Here is a 14,618-nt window from a genome sequence, read left to right as displayed (position 1 = left end):
TCCTTAGAAGCAGGACTCTCCAAGATCTTTTAAGAGGGGGTGTTTAAACATGATAATGTTGTTTCTTTCAGTATTTGAATAAAAGACTGCTCTGACTTCCCTCAGAAAAAACGTTTCAAATGCAACTTACAGGAGAAATGCAGATTTGGTGGGGGTAGGGGCAGAGAACTGTAGGGAGGGGAAAAAGAGGGAGACATGAAATAATTTCTTCTACTTGTAAAGAGAAAATTGGTTTACTGTATCAGTCTTTCAAGTTTCACTTACAGACTACAGAATAATTTATGAACTTTAAAGAGCACATGAGTAAATGGCCTTCTGGGTATAGTTAGGCCATTAATACCACTTTGAACATTCCATGCGTAGGAATTCATAAGTCCTAAAAGTCACTTTCTGAATGCTTAGATTCTGACTTCAGTTTTAATATAGTTGAATAGATACTGTTAAGTTATTCTGCATGCCTTCTTAAGAGGCTTCTCCAATGCATTCCCAAAGCCTCCAAAAATGCATTAATTAAAGTTTAAGGAAAAAATTTATCCTCATACAAAGCTGAAGAGCAGCAGTGGTGGATACGGTGTTTGGCATGTTACAGGACTAATGTCCAGTATGCTTTGTTCACAAAACCAGTGACAACATACAATACACATGTAAAACACTAAATCAGACTTTCATGTCCTAAAGTCAGTAACACAGCACTTGTAAAGATCATAAAAACAATGCCTTTTGCTTGCTGTCTTAAAATGTTTTATTTCATAAAATCCTTTCTCTTGCAGGATGTTGCCTTATGGTTGTTTGTCTATTGGTGACTGTGTGGGACTCATTGAGGTAGTAAGAAGTTCTCATACGATCATGCAGATTCAGTGTAAAGGAGGCTTAAAGGGAGCACTGCAGTTCAACAGCCACACGTTGCATCAGTGGCTCAAGGACAAGAACAAAGGAGAAATGTGAGATTTCTTGTTGCTGTGTTTTCCTTGTTCATTTGCTCTTTCTGACGGAATCTTCAAGAGAACTAAAATGTATCCTAGTGGGAAATAGTCTGCTCCAATTTGCCCAATAGTCCTGTTTGCATTTGCTTTGTATTTAATGAGTTTGAGTAGTTATGTGACTTCCCAACAGTAGAGCAAGTTGAGGGCAGAAGAATTGAGCCGACGTGTTTAACTGAAGTTCCTCCAAGAGAAAACTTGTGCCTGTCTTTAGAAGATAGACTGTCATTTTAATAGCTTGTTTACTATTCCATGTGCTTAACTGTAACTATTGATATTTCCAGTGCATGCAGTAAAGTCTAGAAACTACTTCATTGAGTGAATATAGTAAAATTGGTTCACACCTTTTAAATAAATAAATTGACAATTTTGTATTATTAGGGTATCTGTAGCAATATGTTTTCTTTGCTTTCTATAGGTATGATGCAGCTATTGATTTGTTTACACGTTCTTGTGCTGGCTACTGTGTTGCTACCTTTATACTGGGCATTGGTGATCGCCACAACAGTAACATCATGGTGAAAGATGATGGACAAGTAAGATCTATTTTTGCAGCCTAATAGAACTGTTCTATTTGATGTTTGTTTTTTTAAAAAGTAGTCTGAAATATGAGGAATGAGCAATTTTACAATTACTTCCTTCCAGCAAGGACTTACTAATCTTAAAATACCTTTTTGTCTTTCCAAGCTGTTTCATATTGACTTTGGCCACTTCCTTGACCACAAGAAGAAGAAATTTGGCTACAAAAGAGAGCGTGTGCCCTTTGTCTTAACACAGGACTTCTTAATAGTGATTAGTAAAGGAGCCCAAGAATGTACCAAAACGAGGGAGTTTGAAAGGTAAGTACCTGTCTGAAACCATTTAAATTACGGAACATTAAATACACAAACTGCAGTTCTGGTGACCTTTAATTTTTAACTGAAGAGTATTGTTGTTTCTCATAAAAAGATGTTTCTCACTCAGCTCAATTTCCTCAACAGAGGAAATGCTCCTGTATTCAGTGCATTCTGAAGAGTAGCTAAGGCTGAACAGTAACTTCATAAAGGTGTGGGACAGAAGTGTATCTCTTGCTGATGATCACCAGGCTAGCGCTGCTTGCAGCAGTTGATCAGGAAACTTGCTTTATGATCTGAAATGTCGGCACAAATAAGTAAAATAGCTCTGTGTATTCCCTTAGAGTTGTTGAATGTTTGCTTAAGTTGAAAATTGAGGCTAGACCATTACTAAGTCTTACAGCAATTAAAATAATCTGAGTAGGAAGATAAGGATGTTTTTCTTAATGTTTGTTGGGTTTCACTAAGATATAAATGTCTACCTTTTATCTGTATATAGTTGCTTGAAAACCTTTTTTATAGAAGTGAAAAAGAAACGCATCCAACAAGGCAATATACTGAGTGTTGTTTTTTGTGGTTGTGGTTTTTCTTCTCTATCTTCTCTAGGTTTCAAGAGATGTGTTATAAGGCTTATCTAGCAATTCGGCAGCATGCCAATCTGTTCATAAATCTCTTCTCCATGATGCTTGGCTCAGGAATGCCAGAACTGCAGTCCTTTGACGATATTGCGTACATTCGAAAGACCCTTGCATTGGACAAAACTGAGCAGGAAGCTCTTGAGTACTTCATGAAGCAAATGAATGATGCTCACCATGGTGGCTGGACAACAAAAATGGACTGGATCTTCCACACAATAAAGCAACATGCTTTGAACTGAAATGAAAGTGAAGAAAATGAGAACTAATAACCCGCTTTGTGGGTACTACACTGTTAATACCTGTTAGCAGCAAAGACTGGTTGCATAGGAATTGCACAAACCATGAATGATATTAGAACTTCTGGCAAGAAAAAAGACAAACTGTTCAGACAACTGTTGAAAAATGATGTAAAACAGGGTTTCAGATAGCACTAAAATTGTACTCTTCAAAAATTAAGCTTTAGTATGATGTGTGACTTCATGTTATGCCTTAAGCCCAAAAAGGTAAACTTTGGAAGAATGTTTCCTTTTTTCATTTGATAGGATAAATTAAAAGGAAAAAGAAAATAGGACCAGCATGAATACAGAGTCCATCACATTTTACCTTAGGTCTGGTACAGCAGGCTGTATGACTATGCTGGACAGCAGGCTACATTACTATGCTGGACTGAGAAGCATTGAAAGAAAGTTCAAGCAGTAGTTAATATTTAAATGCAGTGTGGTTTGAAGGGAAGGAGTTTAAGCTCGAAGATCTAAAAATAATGAGAGGACAGTGCCTTTTAAATGTGCTCAGAGGCATTAACATACATGGGGTTTAGATGATCCTTTGATTTCTGAGTCTGTCATCTGCACAGTTTCAGGAAGCCGTAGGAAATAGGCCCATTCAGTATGGTGTTTCTTCTGCTCAGTATTTCTAGGGGTGCAATTCATACCTTCACAAAGAAACCTTTCTTATCATCCCCCAAAACTGACTAACCTGGAAACTGAATGGTCAGAATTGGGTTTAGTGCAACAAAGAGTTGTAGTGTTCATCTTAGGTTTGCTTTAATCTAACTTGAACTGAATAGATTTTTTTCATACATCTTTTCCAAGAACCTAAAAAAAAGGTGCGTTATTAAAATTATTGAAAGATTATTTTTTTATAAAGGCTATTTATATAATAGGAACTATTATTAATATATATTCTTTATTTACATGATTTATCCAATATTCACTCTTAATTTTGCAGCCCAGTTCTATCTGTCCAAGGCTCCCATTTCTCTTAATGTCACTGAAGGTGACCAGTTATAGGACCAAATTCAACCCTGGTGAAAGAGGACACAAGTGCCATTGAAGCGGTGGGAGGCACACCCACTAATGCCAGAGGTGAACTTGGCCTAAGACTCTAAAAAATAAATAAAAATTGGGACAAAACTCTTCACATTACTGAAGTGATTTGCTGGCTATTCAAGGAACGTATGTTGAAACCCTCAACTTTTGGGTCCATCATTTCTCCTCTTTCTTCCTCCGCTCTGGAAGTGGTTGTTTAATCCAGTAACCAATGAGTCAGAAATAGCTGTTTAGGTTTTCATTATGATCAGTAATAAGCAGTTCAACATGCAGCAGATATGTTGGCTAGCTCAAAGCATGTGGAGTTACCAAACATTTTATAGCTTTGTCTGTTTTGTGTGCGTGTAATATATATATATATATATTTGTAAATCTAGTTGTTGTCCTCCAACACAATTACGATGTGTGCAATCAATTAAATTGGCACCACTTTTTTGAAACAGTTCAGAGTAAAAAGGATGTCAGATTGCCCTCATGCACAACTTCAGGCAGGACTGTTTTTCTAACTACTAAAAAGGCTGTTTGTTTTCTTTTGTTTTCTAATTAGTGAAACCCATGATTCTGAGGGTGATGTTCCCCCTAACATTTTAAGCTTGCTAGATTGGCAGCACTTGAAGTGAATTCCAAAGGTCTGGGGCTTTCAGGGTTTCAACTCATTCACTTCTAAACACACACCGAGGTGCCACTCAAAAAGTGCAATACCACATGTAATATAAAATATGCTGACAGCTGGTGTTAGATTAGAATATAAGTATATAAATAAACTGTACTTTGTGCAGGCCGTACTGATGAGGTAATGAGTGGTTGGCTTAATTTAGCAAATTGTAATATATTAAAAATGTGCAATCAATTACGTTATGAAAGACTTTGGGGATTGTAAAGCCAGGATTGTGGTTTTTGGAGATCCTTTCATAGTCAAGCTCTTGCAGTTGATTACTGTACACACAGATACTTGACAATGTTGTGGGGGGGGGAAAGCTGACTTAGTGAAAGCTACGGGAGTTCCAAGAATAGTGTGTGGGAAATGTGAAGTTTCATTTCCGTAGTTCTACGAAACCCTTTGGAGTAGTGCAACTGACTTCCCATTATTCTTTATTGACTGTTACATATTCCTTTTTATTTTTCCATGTTCATATTTTGACTCCTGCTAACCTTGGTCATACTTCCTAAAGCAACATTACTTTTGTACAGATTACTTTGCAATCAACACTAATGGTGTAGCTCTTTGAAAACATGGCTTTTTTTTCCAATGAGTTTAAATAGTTTTGTTTGCAAAATCTGAAACCCTGTTGGCTATAACTCTTAATTTAACAGAGTAAAATAGTTGCACAAATGCCACATTAGGTGCTACATTATCATTATTTATCTATTAATGAAACAATGTTTTACTTTTTTTATATGAGGATGGTTGGACTTTTCCAACCAGGATGGAAAGATAAAACTCAAATTTCTTGCATCCTATGAGCCCGCCTTCTTTTGTACTTTACCCCTTCTTAACCATATACTTGTGTAAATACGGATATAAATGTCTTTCAGTTCAAGCATACAGTGTTTTGCACCCTTTTTGCACAAACAGGAAGGTATTGAGGAATCAGGCTCTGTTTCCAAAACTTACTGCGACTATATGCTGTGCATGAGCTGTAGAAGTTCATATGGACATCAAATAATAAAAGAAAGGAAACGTAGTGATAGACATACTGTGATGTGGGATAAATTATAGTTGTTTAAAAACAGAAAAGGGAAGATCGTGGGTGTTAAACTATTGTTCCTACTGTAACCAAGATGGGCATTTGGAAAACACTCTGCTGGTGTTTCAGGGGGGAAAAAAGGGGTTTCAGCTTCAAGGCATTTAATACTAATTACCTTTCCTTGTTATGCCGCTTTTCTCTGATATAAATTCACTAAAGATAATGTAGTTTCTATTGACTTAGGTTGATGTAAATAGGGTGATGTCATCTATTCTCAATATCAGAAATAAGATCCGCTTATGGACTGTGAAAGCACCTGTAACTGAGCTCTAGATTGTTTTGGATTGCTTGGAATTGGGGTTTTTGTTTTCTTTAACTATTCCCACTTCATGGACATTGGAAAGTTTTCCCTTCATTCTGAGTATCAGACGCACAAAGCACTATGCAGCTTGTTTTGGGCTTGAGTTGAATCTGAACACCTTGTTCCTGCAAAACTTTGTATGAGAGCTGCTGGAGCAAGGAGCCCAGGACCGGGCTGTACGTGTTACTGCAAAGCATTAGGAAGAAATCAGTGAAATATCACTTTAACCTCAACTGTGAAGCTAGTTGTGTTTGATTTAATGACAAATGAAGCAGGTTGCCGCTGATTAGGAATTCTTAATATACATTCTTTGCTTTCCTGGAGGTAGCTCAAAAAGCACCTCTGACTTATGCAGTTTCTGCTCAGAAGGAGTGCATCTGCAGGTTGTTTCAGACATACTTTCAGTATAAACAGGGGGGAGAGGAGGGAAGGCATTTAAAGAAAACCACAATTGTCGGTGCTTTGGTATCTTGTGGAGAAGATAAGCCTATACATCAAAGGCAATATAGAAATTACCAAGCTCATAGAGAACTGTATGTGCTGACCCTGCTGCTGGTCTTCTGGAGGGTTGCTTTGGTTTTTCAGCTTTCCTTTCCATGTAAAGTGTTAATAGCCCTTTAGCACTCAGTAGCATGTCTTTGTCGACAACTCAAAGGCATTTTCTTTGTCATTCTACAACTGGCGTGTTCCTTGTCATTTAATAACTGGCACGTGCCAGCACCTGTTCTAAACAATAATCATGAGTTCCTCCTGTTTTGCATGTCTGCACAGGTTGCAGATGCGGGCTGGGCCCGTTTGAAAAACAAAAACGAAGCCACTGAAATTACTGTTCTGTTGATGTCTGACATTTTTAAGTCAATGGGAACGGTTGGTGTTACAGAGAGAACTGTAATCTGCTGCTTCCCGAGGTCTCTTTTCAGTTCCCATGGTTTCTTTCTTTTGTTTCAGTTTTACTTGAAAGAAGAACCACGCTTTCGTTGTTGGTTTTATTTGGCTTTCATTTGTTGTTCAATACTACGTAGCTGTAGATATCGTTGCAGTTTGTTGAATCTCCATTTTAATTTTGTAATATATGTTTCGTACAAATAACGAATCTTTATCTGTTTCTTTTTGTGTGTGTGCTGAAAGCTGTCTCAGTTTAGGGTAAGGTTCTCTCTGTCTGAAGCGATGGGTGGGTAGCTCACCACCCAGCCCTGCAGCTGATGGTGTGTGGGATGGCTTTTAATCTGTTTGCAGACACTACCCAGGTTTAGGTGCTCTGGTTTTTGGGAAATTCTGGCTTCGCTGTGTGCAGGTATAACACAGATTTCATTAGAAACACTCTAGATTCACAATAGCAAATGAGATCAGAATTAGGCTCTGTGTATATTGAAGTCCCAGACTACTTGTTTGTATGATTCAGTGTGAAGGGTGCTCTTTAAATGGCAGTGATGGGCACTAGCTGCCCAATTAAATCCCTGACTGTTTTATTTGCAAACAGTCTTTCTTTATTAACTAGCCTTTTTAGCTCTTTAATTCCTAACTGTGGTCATTTTGTCTGTAGTAGCTTTTATTTATGGGACTTTGAGGTTTATTGCTTATTATCTTAAAGAAAACTTTAAGTTTCCTCCTTCTACTCCTTCACAGTATTAAGACTTGCAAACCCACACTCGGGAGAAATGCAGTTGTTCTTAATGCGGTATTTAGAGCACAGCATTCTTAACTTCTGGCTTTACGAGATAGAATTCAAAAGTACAAGATGTGCTGTGTTAGCATTCCTGACCGCAGCACAGAGGTGGGGCCCCTCCGTCCACATCCCTTTCTTCTCCAACACTCCTCTCCCTTAAAAAGGGCATGCCCACAGTCTAAGAACAACTTAAAGTATTTGCAAGAGATTAAGCAGTGCTCTGTTAGCTTTCCCATTGATTTGCATTCATGTCTTAAGTGTCCTTGCTGTCTTTTCTGTAGGTGACACAAGTTTTTTTCAGCATGAGAAAAGCCAAAAAATACACATCTTGACTCCTGAAGCTCTGGTGCCAATTCCCCAGTAGCTATCAAATAGTTTAGTTCAGTGTAACACTATCAGTTCAATGAGGAGCCTGTTCCAGTATTAGAATTACTCCCAGTTAAACCTGACAACTGTGTTGCTGAACTGAAGCAGAAGTTCTATCTCCCAAGGTTCTTACATCTGCTGTAGTTCCATCCATGAGGTCCAAGTTGTGTTTGTTTACAGCTGTGGTCTAATTCAGCTTTGTTTCATTGCTCTGTATGTATTTGCTTAATACCCAGCATTTAGTAATAGTGTTCTAAAGTCTAAATTACCAGCTGTACCGGGCTGGCCTAAGTTGTCTTACTGCTTCATCTGGGTGAGAGTGAGAGGAAGGGAGGAAGGAGATGAATTCTTCTTGCTTTATAACCACTGTGGTCTACATTTATCATCTTTCTTTTGTGTGTGTGCAAATGTAAATGTATAATTTCATCATCTGGGAGTGTCATCTTTTCTCTCCTTTCCCTATTCCACCTATACCACCAAAATCCCTTTGCCTGCTGGAGAAAAGGATGCTGAAAAAGAACAACATATGGCTGCAGCCTGATGTCCCAGGTTCCTGTGCTTGAAGTTTGGAAGGTATTGCTGTCACTGCTACCAGCACTGTGACAGCAAGAGTTGTCATGGAACTGCACAGAACTGAGGTTGTCAGGGTCCTTTGGAGACCATCCAGTCTGACTGATGTTTGGTGCAGGGTCAGCTAGAGCAGGCTGCCCCGGCCACCCCAGAGAAGGAGGATTCACACTAAAAGCTTTTTCTTGATGTTTGAATGAAATTCCCTCTATTTCATTGCCTAATGTCCTTGTGTAGAGCACCAAAAAGAGCCTTTCCTACCTTCTTTATCCCCCTATGTTAGGTATGTGTATATACTGACAAGGTGACAGTGAGCTTTCTCTTCACCGGTCTAAAACAATCCCAGTTCTCAGTCTCACAATAGGTATCCTGTGTCTTTATAGCTCTTTACTGGACCAGCTCCAGTATGTCCATGTCTCTTGTACTGGGGAGCCCAGTGCTGCTGGTTTGGTCACCCCAGTGCTGAGCAGAGGATCAGGGGTCCCTGCCCTTGACCAGGATTCTGCTGGCATTTTGCATAGACAGAGCCCAGGAGCATGTATTCTCTTGATGCTTATGCTGCTTTATGGAAGCTAGTGGCAGTCTGTGTCTGCATCAAAAAAGAGAGTATAAACACCCACCAGTGCTGAATACCTTTTTAAAACGAGACAGCTATCTTTGAAATAACCACTATGGGGGGCGGGGGGTTGTTGGGATGTGTATGTCATTCTGTAATACAGGTCCTGTGGTATAATAGCTAGAGAACAATGATTTTTTAGTAATAATGGGCCAAAACACGTTGAAGATCTGCAGTAAGATGCATGTATTGTTGTACCGAGAAAACCATGCAGTACATTACAAGGAAAAAAATCCCTTCTGCTGTGCTACCGAAGTAACGAGCAAACTTTTTTGGCCTGTGACACTTAATTGTAGTTCATGTTCATGGGGAACTGTAAAAAGTCTTTTTATTTATCTCCGTCGTCTGTATCATATGCTGTTAATTAAAGAAAAAATACCACTTGGGGTTTTTATCACACTTTGGAGTGTTCCTGTATATACTAAAAACTAAATTAAAGTAATATGGTTGGTACGCTTGTTCTGAAATGAGAATTTACAGCAGCTCAAGTTGTGGAGGGGTGATTTGGTTTTTTGGGGGGGGGTTTCTTGGGAAGGCTTGAAGAAAGGAGGTAGAAATGCTTACATGTGTTAATTTAGGTGGGGATAAATACTGGGCCAGGAGGTGGCTTCCACCTGGGCTTCTTTCTGCTTCCAGTTAGAGCAAGTTACAGCACAAACCAGAGAGAGATGCTAAAATCTTCTCTGAGTGGTAATCCAGCTCGAGCGGAGAGCTGAACTGCTTTACTTTCGGAGCCCTCTGCAATGTGCCTTCAAAAGGACCGCTGTGCTTGTAGCTGTGCTGCCTGCTTTCAAAGTGCACGACCATAGGGTGAAAGCTCTGCCTGCATGGCTGTAACCGAATCAGCTGCCCCTAAAGCGCTGTTTTCTCACTGCAGGTCCGATTTTATCAACAAAGCCCAGCACAATACCGACTGCCTCCCGCACCTCTTTCAACGCAGAGGCAGCGCCGCGCCCCAACCAGCTCCTCGTGTAATAACGGGGCGGGGGAAAGGCCTCCCGGCAGCCCCCTCGGCGCCCCCCCCACACATCGCCGCCCGGAGCCGGTACGCGCCCTCCCCTCCGTGTCCGCCAGAGGGCGCCGTGGTGGCGGCAGCCGCTCGCCCCGCTCCGCCCCTTCCCCCGCGGGGCCCGCCGCGTCCGGAGGCGGCTGCGGTGCGTGCCGGGCGCGGAGCAGAAGGTGAGTCCCGGCGGCGAGGCGCGGGAGGGGCGACCGCGGCGTCGCCCGGAGCGCCGGGGATCCGCGTGGCTCCCGCCGGCGCCCGCCTCCCTTCGGCCGGTTCGCCCCGCGGGGCCTCTCCCCGCTTTCTCCCGCCCGCCCCCATCTTAATCCCTCTCCCCGGCGCCATTTGAAGCGCGAAGCCGCTGCTCGGCGCCTCCTCCCCCCGCATCCCTCCGGCCGTAGCCGTGACTCACGCTTGCTCCGCGCACGCTCCCATCGCCGTCTTGTGGCCGGGCCCTCCCTCGCGGAGCCCGCTCACGCCGCTCTGCTGCCCCGCTCAGCCCCGCTAGGCCGCGGCTCGGGGAGGGGCGGCGGAGCTGCGGGGTTGGCGGCCGCGCCGCGCTCTGGGTGCGTTGCGGGTTCTTCCCTCCCGACCGAAGCGATGGCGGCGTTCGGTACCTCTGATACGGCGTCAAAGCAGCTTGCCCCGAGATTGGCCCGTTACGATAAACCGGTGCTCCGTGCCGATTGTTTCATCTCACGAGAGCGTCGGTAACGTGACAGGAGATGCGGATGTTCCTCTCGGATCTGAATCTGGGCCTGTGAGCGTCCTAATACCGCAGAACGCCTCGGGGTCCGTTTGCGGTGCTGCAGTTATTTGGGCCGACACATCGGCCGAGCGGATTTGGTGTCATCTCCGTTTCCCTTCGGGAGCTGCAGACAAAGGGCAGCCCGGGCTGATAGTGCTAACCAAGGGCTGCCATCAGCTCCCCGTGATGGGTTTTAGCTTTACCGTCAGTATCAATTCTTGCGTTTGTTTCTGATGTGGCCGTTTGGTGGATTGTTTTTTCTTTATCTTAGGATTAAAGTCTATTAAACGCTGTCCCTCCACAGATGAAGGCCTTGTGCTGCTGCCTTTGCTGCGTGTGGGAGCGGTGCAGCTGTCAGCCTCCGAGCTGCTCTGCTTGCTGATGCTGAGGAGTGTGGGATTTTGGTAAGATGGCATTGCTTCTGTTTCCATTTCTAGCACCATAGTGTTGTTTGAAGGCCCCTGCCACAGGGTATCCCATCCGACAGCAGGCGGCAGCGTGCAGGAGAGCTGCTTCTAATGCAGCTTTCAGTGGCTGCGGTCCGTGCGGGTGAACCTGCTTAGTCCTGAGGCAGGAATATGAAACAGTTCTTTGTTACTTTTGTGCTTCTGATGTTTTCATAACTGGAACAGGACAGGTGCTGGGGGGGGAACATAATCGAAGTCTTTCTCAATTCTTGAATGTTTTCACTTTGTGATTAGCACAGACTGTTCAAAATGAATGAGCATCCTAAGAAGAGGAAACGGAAGACACTACACCCTTCTCGATATTCAGGTCAGCACTGAGCTCTAGTTATGTACACTTCATTTAATGTTTCTCAGTGTCATGGCTCTGCGATGTTTGTACTTGGAAAATCAATCACGTGAGGGGTGGGTTTAGATGACTTCTATTGAATGTGCAGGTTACCCACCTGCATCTTCTGTTCTTAGGCCACTTTCAGACCACACATCTGAGCAGGTTTGTTCTGGACTCCGTGCGCGTTGGAAAGTTTGGCCAAACCATGAAGTGCAGATAATTCTACTAACACCCGAGGGCAGAAATTCCCTGGAAGCTGGGATTAAGGGGTCCGTAAGCATTGCAGTCCATAAGCATTCAGCTCTGCATTAGCTGTGCTCCTTTCACTGTCTTCTGTGGAAGCGGTTCGACAGCAGCCGTATGTGATGCTCTGAACACAAGGGCAGCAGCTGAAAGCTGTAGATCAGAAGAGGAATGGTGCCAGATCAGGGTATGGTGCTCACAAAGCAAGAAGTGAAGACGTAGCCAGTGATAATTTTGCCGAATACTAAATCATATGTAGCTACATCCGTTTGTTAGTGTCAATCTCTCTTCTTTTTTTTCTGACACAGATTCTTCAGGTGCACCTAAATACATAGACAATAGTGGGATTTTTTCTGACCACTGCTACAGTGTCTGTTCTATGAAACAACCAGACATAAAGTATTCTGAACACAGAGGTAAGAGTGCGTTTTGGGGTCTTGCTGTGTAACACTCGACTATAAGCGTATTGTGCTCCAATTTGTATAAGTAAATATAGAACAGGATACATAGCGGTTGTCTTCTGAGCATCATTGTGATCTGGTATGCCTCAGACTGAAAGTCATGTTTCAATTATGATAAGTAAAAAAGTCCTCCAACGAAGTAAAAAAAATCCTTGTGTCTTTGCAGGTAGATACCACAGTCCGGTGCAGAGCATTGACACGGATGATGATGGGAGTCCAGTGCATGCTGGGGCTTCTCACTGGGGTGGGTCACATTCCAACGTAGGGTTGCACTATACAGACCCTAAAAAGAAGGATAAAGGTAAGTGTGCGTTTGCTGGAAGCCACAGATAGTGGTGTTTAATGTAACAGATACTTTACTTTCTTGGCTTGATAGAAGAAATCAAGGCTTTTTAGCTTACGTTATTTATGTGTTAGTTGTAGTCCCAGTACCTGGGTGACAGTGTCTGCTTTTTGCACTTAGGAGCTTCTACAACCAACTAAATATGGACCCAGCTGCTTTGCAGGTTGTTGGTGGGTTTTTTTTAACCGACCTTTATTATCTGTGTGCTCCTACAGATAAAGCTGCTAATAATGGAGTGTGCAAAGACTCGTGTGACTCACCTCTGTTCGGTGACAGCCCTACAGAAGAAGAAAAACCTCTGGATATTCAAACGGTAGAAATTTCTACAACCGAAGTGAATGCTGTAGAAGTCCATGATATAGAAACACAGACTGTGTCACCTGAGAAACTAGAAGCTGAGGACCTGGAGGAGATCCCTCTTGAAAGCTGTAAAATCTTTGAGAAGAACCAGGCTTTGAATATCACAGCTCAGCAGAAATGGCCTTTGCTGAGAGCCAACAGCAGCGGCCTGTACAAATGCGAGCTCTGTGAGTTCAACAGCAAGTACTTCTCTGATTTAAAACAGCACATGATCCTGAAGCATAAGACGTGTGCGGACACTCATGTCTGTAAAGTTTGCAAAGAAAGTTTCTCCAGCAAAGTGCAGCTCATTGAACATGTGAAACTGCACGAGGAGGACCCGTACATCTGTAAATACTGCGATTACAAAACGGTGATATTTGAGAATCTGAGTCAGCACATAGCAGACACTCACTTCAATGACCACCTTTACTGGTGCGAGCAGTGTGATATGCAGTTCTCCTCCAGCAGCGAGTTGTACCTGCACTTCCAGGAACACAGCTGTGACGAGCAGTATTTGTGTCAGTTCTGTGAGCACGAAACAAATGACCCAGAAGATCTGCACAGCCACGTGGTGAACGAACACGCGTGCCGACTGATAGAGCTCAGCGACAGCTATCATAACAAGGAGCGTGGGCAGTACAGCCTCATAAACAAGATCAGTTTTGACAAATGCAAGAACTTCTTTGTATGCCAAGTGTGTGGCTTTAGGAGCAGGCTGCATACAAACGTCAACAGGCACGTAGCGATTGAACACACCAAAATATTCCCTCATGTTTGTGATGACTGTGGAAAGGGCTTTTCAGGTATGTTGGAGTATTGCAAACATTTAAGCTCTCATTTATCTGAAGGGATTTATTTGTGTCAATACTGTGAATATTCAACAGGACAGATTGAAGACCTTAAAACCCATTTGGATTTCAGGCATTCAACAGACTTGCCACATAAATGTACTGATTGTTTAATGAGATTTGGAAATGAAAAAGATCTTCTAAGTCATCTTCAGATACATGAGACAGCTTGATTACTTTCTTTCCCCGCAATAAGCTTGTTAGGATTGGAATTAAAAGTACGATATTAAATACAGTTTTAACAGCACTTGTACAGTTCTAATGTTTTTTACATCAACAAAGCATGTATAAAGACTTGGTGTTACGAATTTCCTTTCCTTGGAGTTTCAGTAGGTATAATCACATGTACAGTGTGACGGATCACGTTCTGGGGGGAGGGACAGTGGGAGCAGTTGCATGTTGTGATAATTCCAATGGTTATCTGCGCTTTCACATGGAAGGTTCAGCAGCAGCTCTTGGGAGTTTGAAATGACAAAGAGAAAGCCAGCTTCTCCCTCCATGCTGAGGTGACACCATGCTGACCTCGGCTGCATGTCCTGCTGGTGTTACCCTCCGCAGCAGCAGGGCACTGCTCACTGCTAGGAAATGGCACCAGCCTGCTGAAGACAATTGTGCTGCAAAAACTCCTGGGCATGAGAATGTCCAAATTGATACATCAGCCTGTATTTACCACCTTGTATTCTCGATAAGCTTTTAAAATTGGCGTGTCTTTTCTTGAGGGTACCTATCCTACCTCATCATTTGTTTCAGTCTTTGGTCAGCGTTCAGTTTCAAATGCTGTCCCAACAATGC

The 14,618-nt window shown here is 42.6% G+C and overlaps 2 protein-coding genes across 17 annotated transcripts in view; both read left to right on the top strand.

The window, feature by feature from the left end:
- The window catches only part of PIK3CA (phosphatidylinositol-4,5-bisphosphate 3-kinase catalytic subunit alpha), a 36,764-nt gene extending 27,340 nt beyond the window's left edge, over positions 1-9,424 (top strand). For all 4 annotated transcript variants that reach the window (XM_072344523.1, XM_072344520.1, XM_072344522.1 and 1 more), the window contains exons 21-24: positions 771-941; positions 1,399-1,516; positions 1,668-1,819; positions 2,420-9,424. In XM_072344523.1, the coding sequence (XP_072200624.1) occupies positions 771-941; positions 1,399-1,516; positions 1,668-1,819; positions 2,420-2,690 (712 nt within the window). In that variant the 3' untranslated portion in view covers positions 2,691-9,424. The remainder of the gene's footprint in view (positions 1-770; positions 942-1,398; positions 1,517-1,667; positions 1,820-2,419) is intronic.
- A 626-nt stretch (positions 9,425-10,050) lies between these two features.
- On the top strand, positions 10,051-14,073 carry ZNF639 (zinc finger protein 639). Of its 13 annotated transcripts, none has more exons than XM_072344534.1 (6): positions 10,051-10,222; positions 11,099-11,198; positions 11,501-11,568; positions 12,141-12,248; positions 12,460-12,594; positions 12,852-14,073. In XM_072344534.1, exons 3-6 carry the CDS (start codon positions 11,511-11,513, stop codon positions 13,997-13,999), a joined length of 1,449 nt encoding a protein of 482 aa, XP_072200635.1. In that variant the 5' UTR covers positions 10,051-10,222; positions 11,099-11,198; positions 11,501-11,510; the 3' UTR covers positions 14,000-14,073. The 13 variants fall into 13 exon arrangements, with proteins under 13 accessions (XP_072200635.1, XP_072200639.1, XP_072200626.1 ...); XM_072344538.1 differs by having other exon boundaries at positions 11,066-11,198; XM_072344525.1 differs by having other exon boundaries at positions 10,054-10,222; positions 11,496-11,568.
- The last annotated feature ends 545 nt before the right edge of the window (positions 14,074-14,618 follow it).

This window comes from Excalfactoria chinensis, chromosome 9, assembly GCF_039878825.1.
Source record: "Excalfactoria chinensis isolate bCotChi1 chromosome 9, bCotChi1.hap2, whole genome shotgun sequence".
Lineage (NCBI taxonomy): Eukaryota > Metazoa > Chordata > Aves > Galliformes > Phasianidae > Excalfactoria > Excalfactoria chinensis.
The sequence above is the reverse complement of the archived record's forward strand: the minus strand, read 5'-3'. Positions and strand labels throughout refer to the sequence as shown.

Bases quoted from the DNA above. Each gene is read 5' to 3' on its own strand.
- ZNF639 (XM_072344534.1), top strand. From the start codon at position 11,511: ATGAATGAGCATCCTAAGAAGAGGAAACGGAAGACACTACACCCTTCT. The intron at 11,569-12,140 runs GTCAGCACTGAG...TTTCTGACACAG, and splicing joins ACACCCTTCTCGATATTCAG to ATTCTTCAGGTGCACCTAAA. The intron at 12,249-12,459 runs GTAAGAGTGCGT...GTGTCTTTGCAG, and splicing joins AAAGTATTCTGAACACAGAG to GTAGATACCACAGTCCGGTG.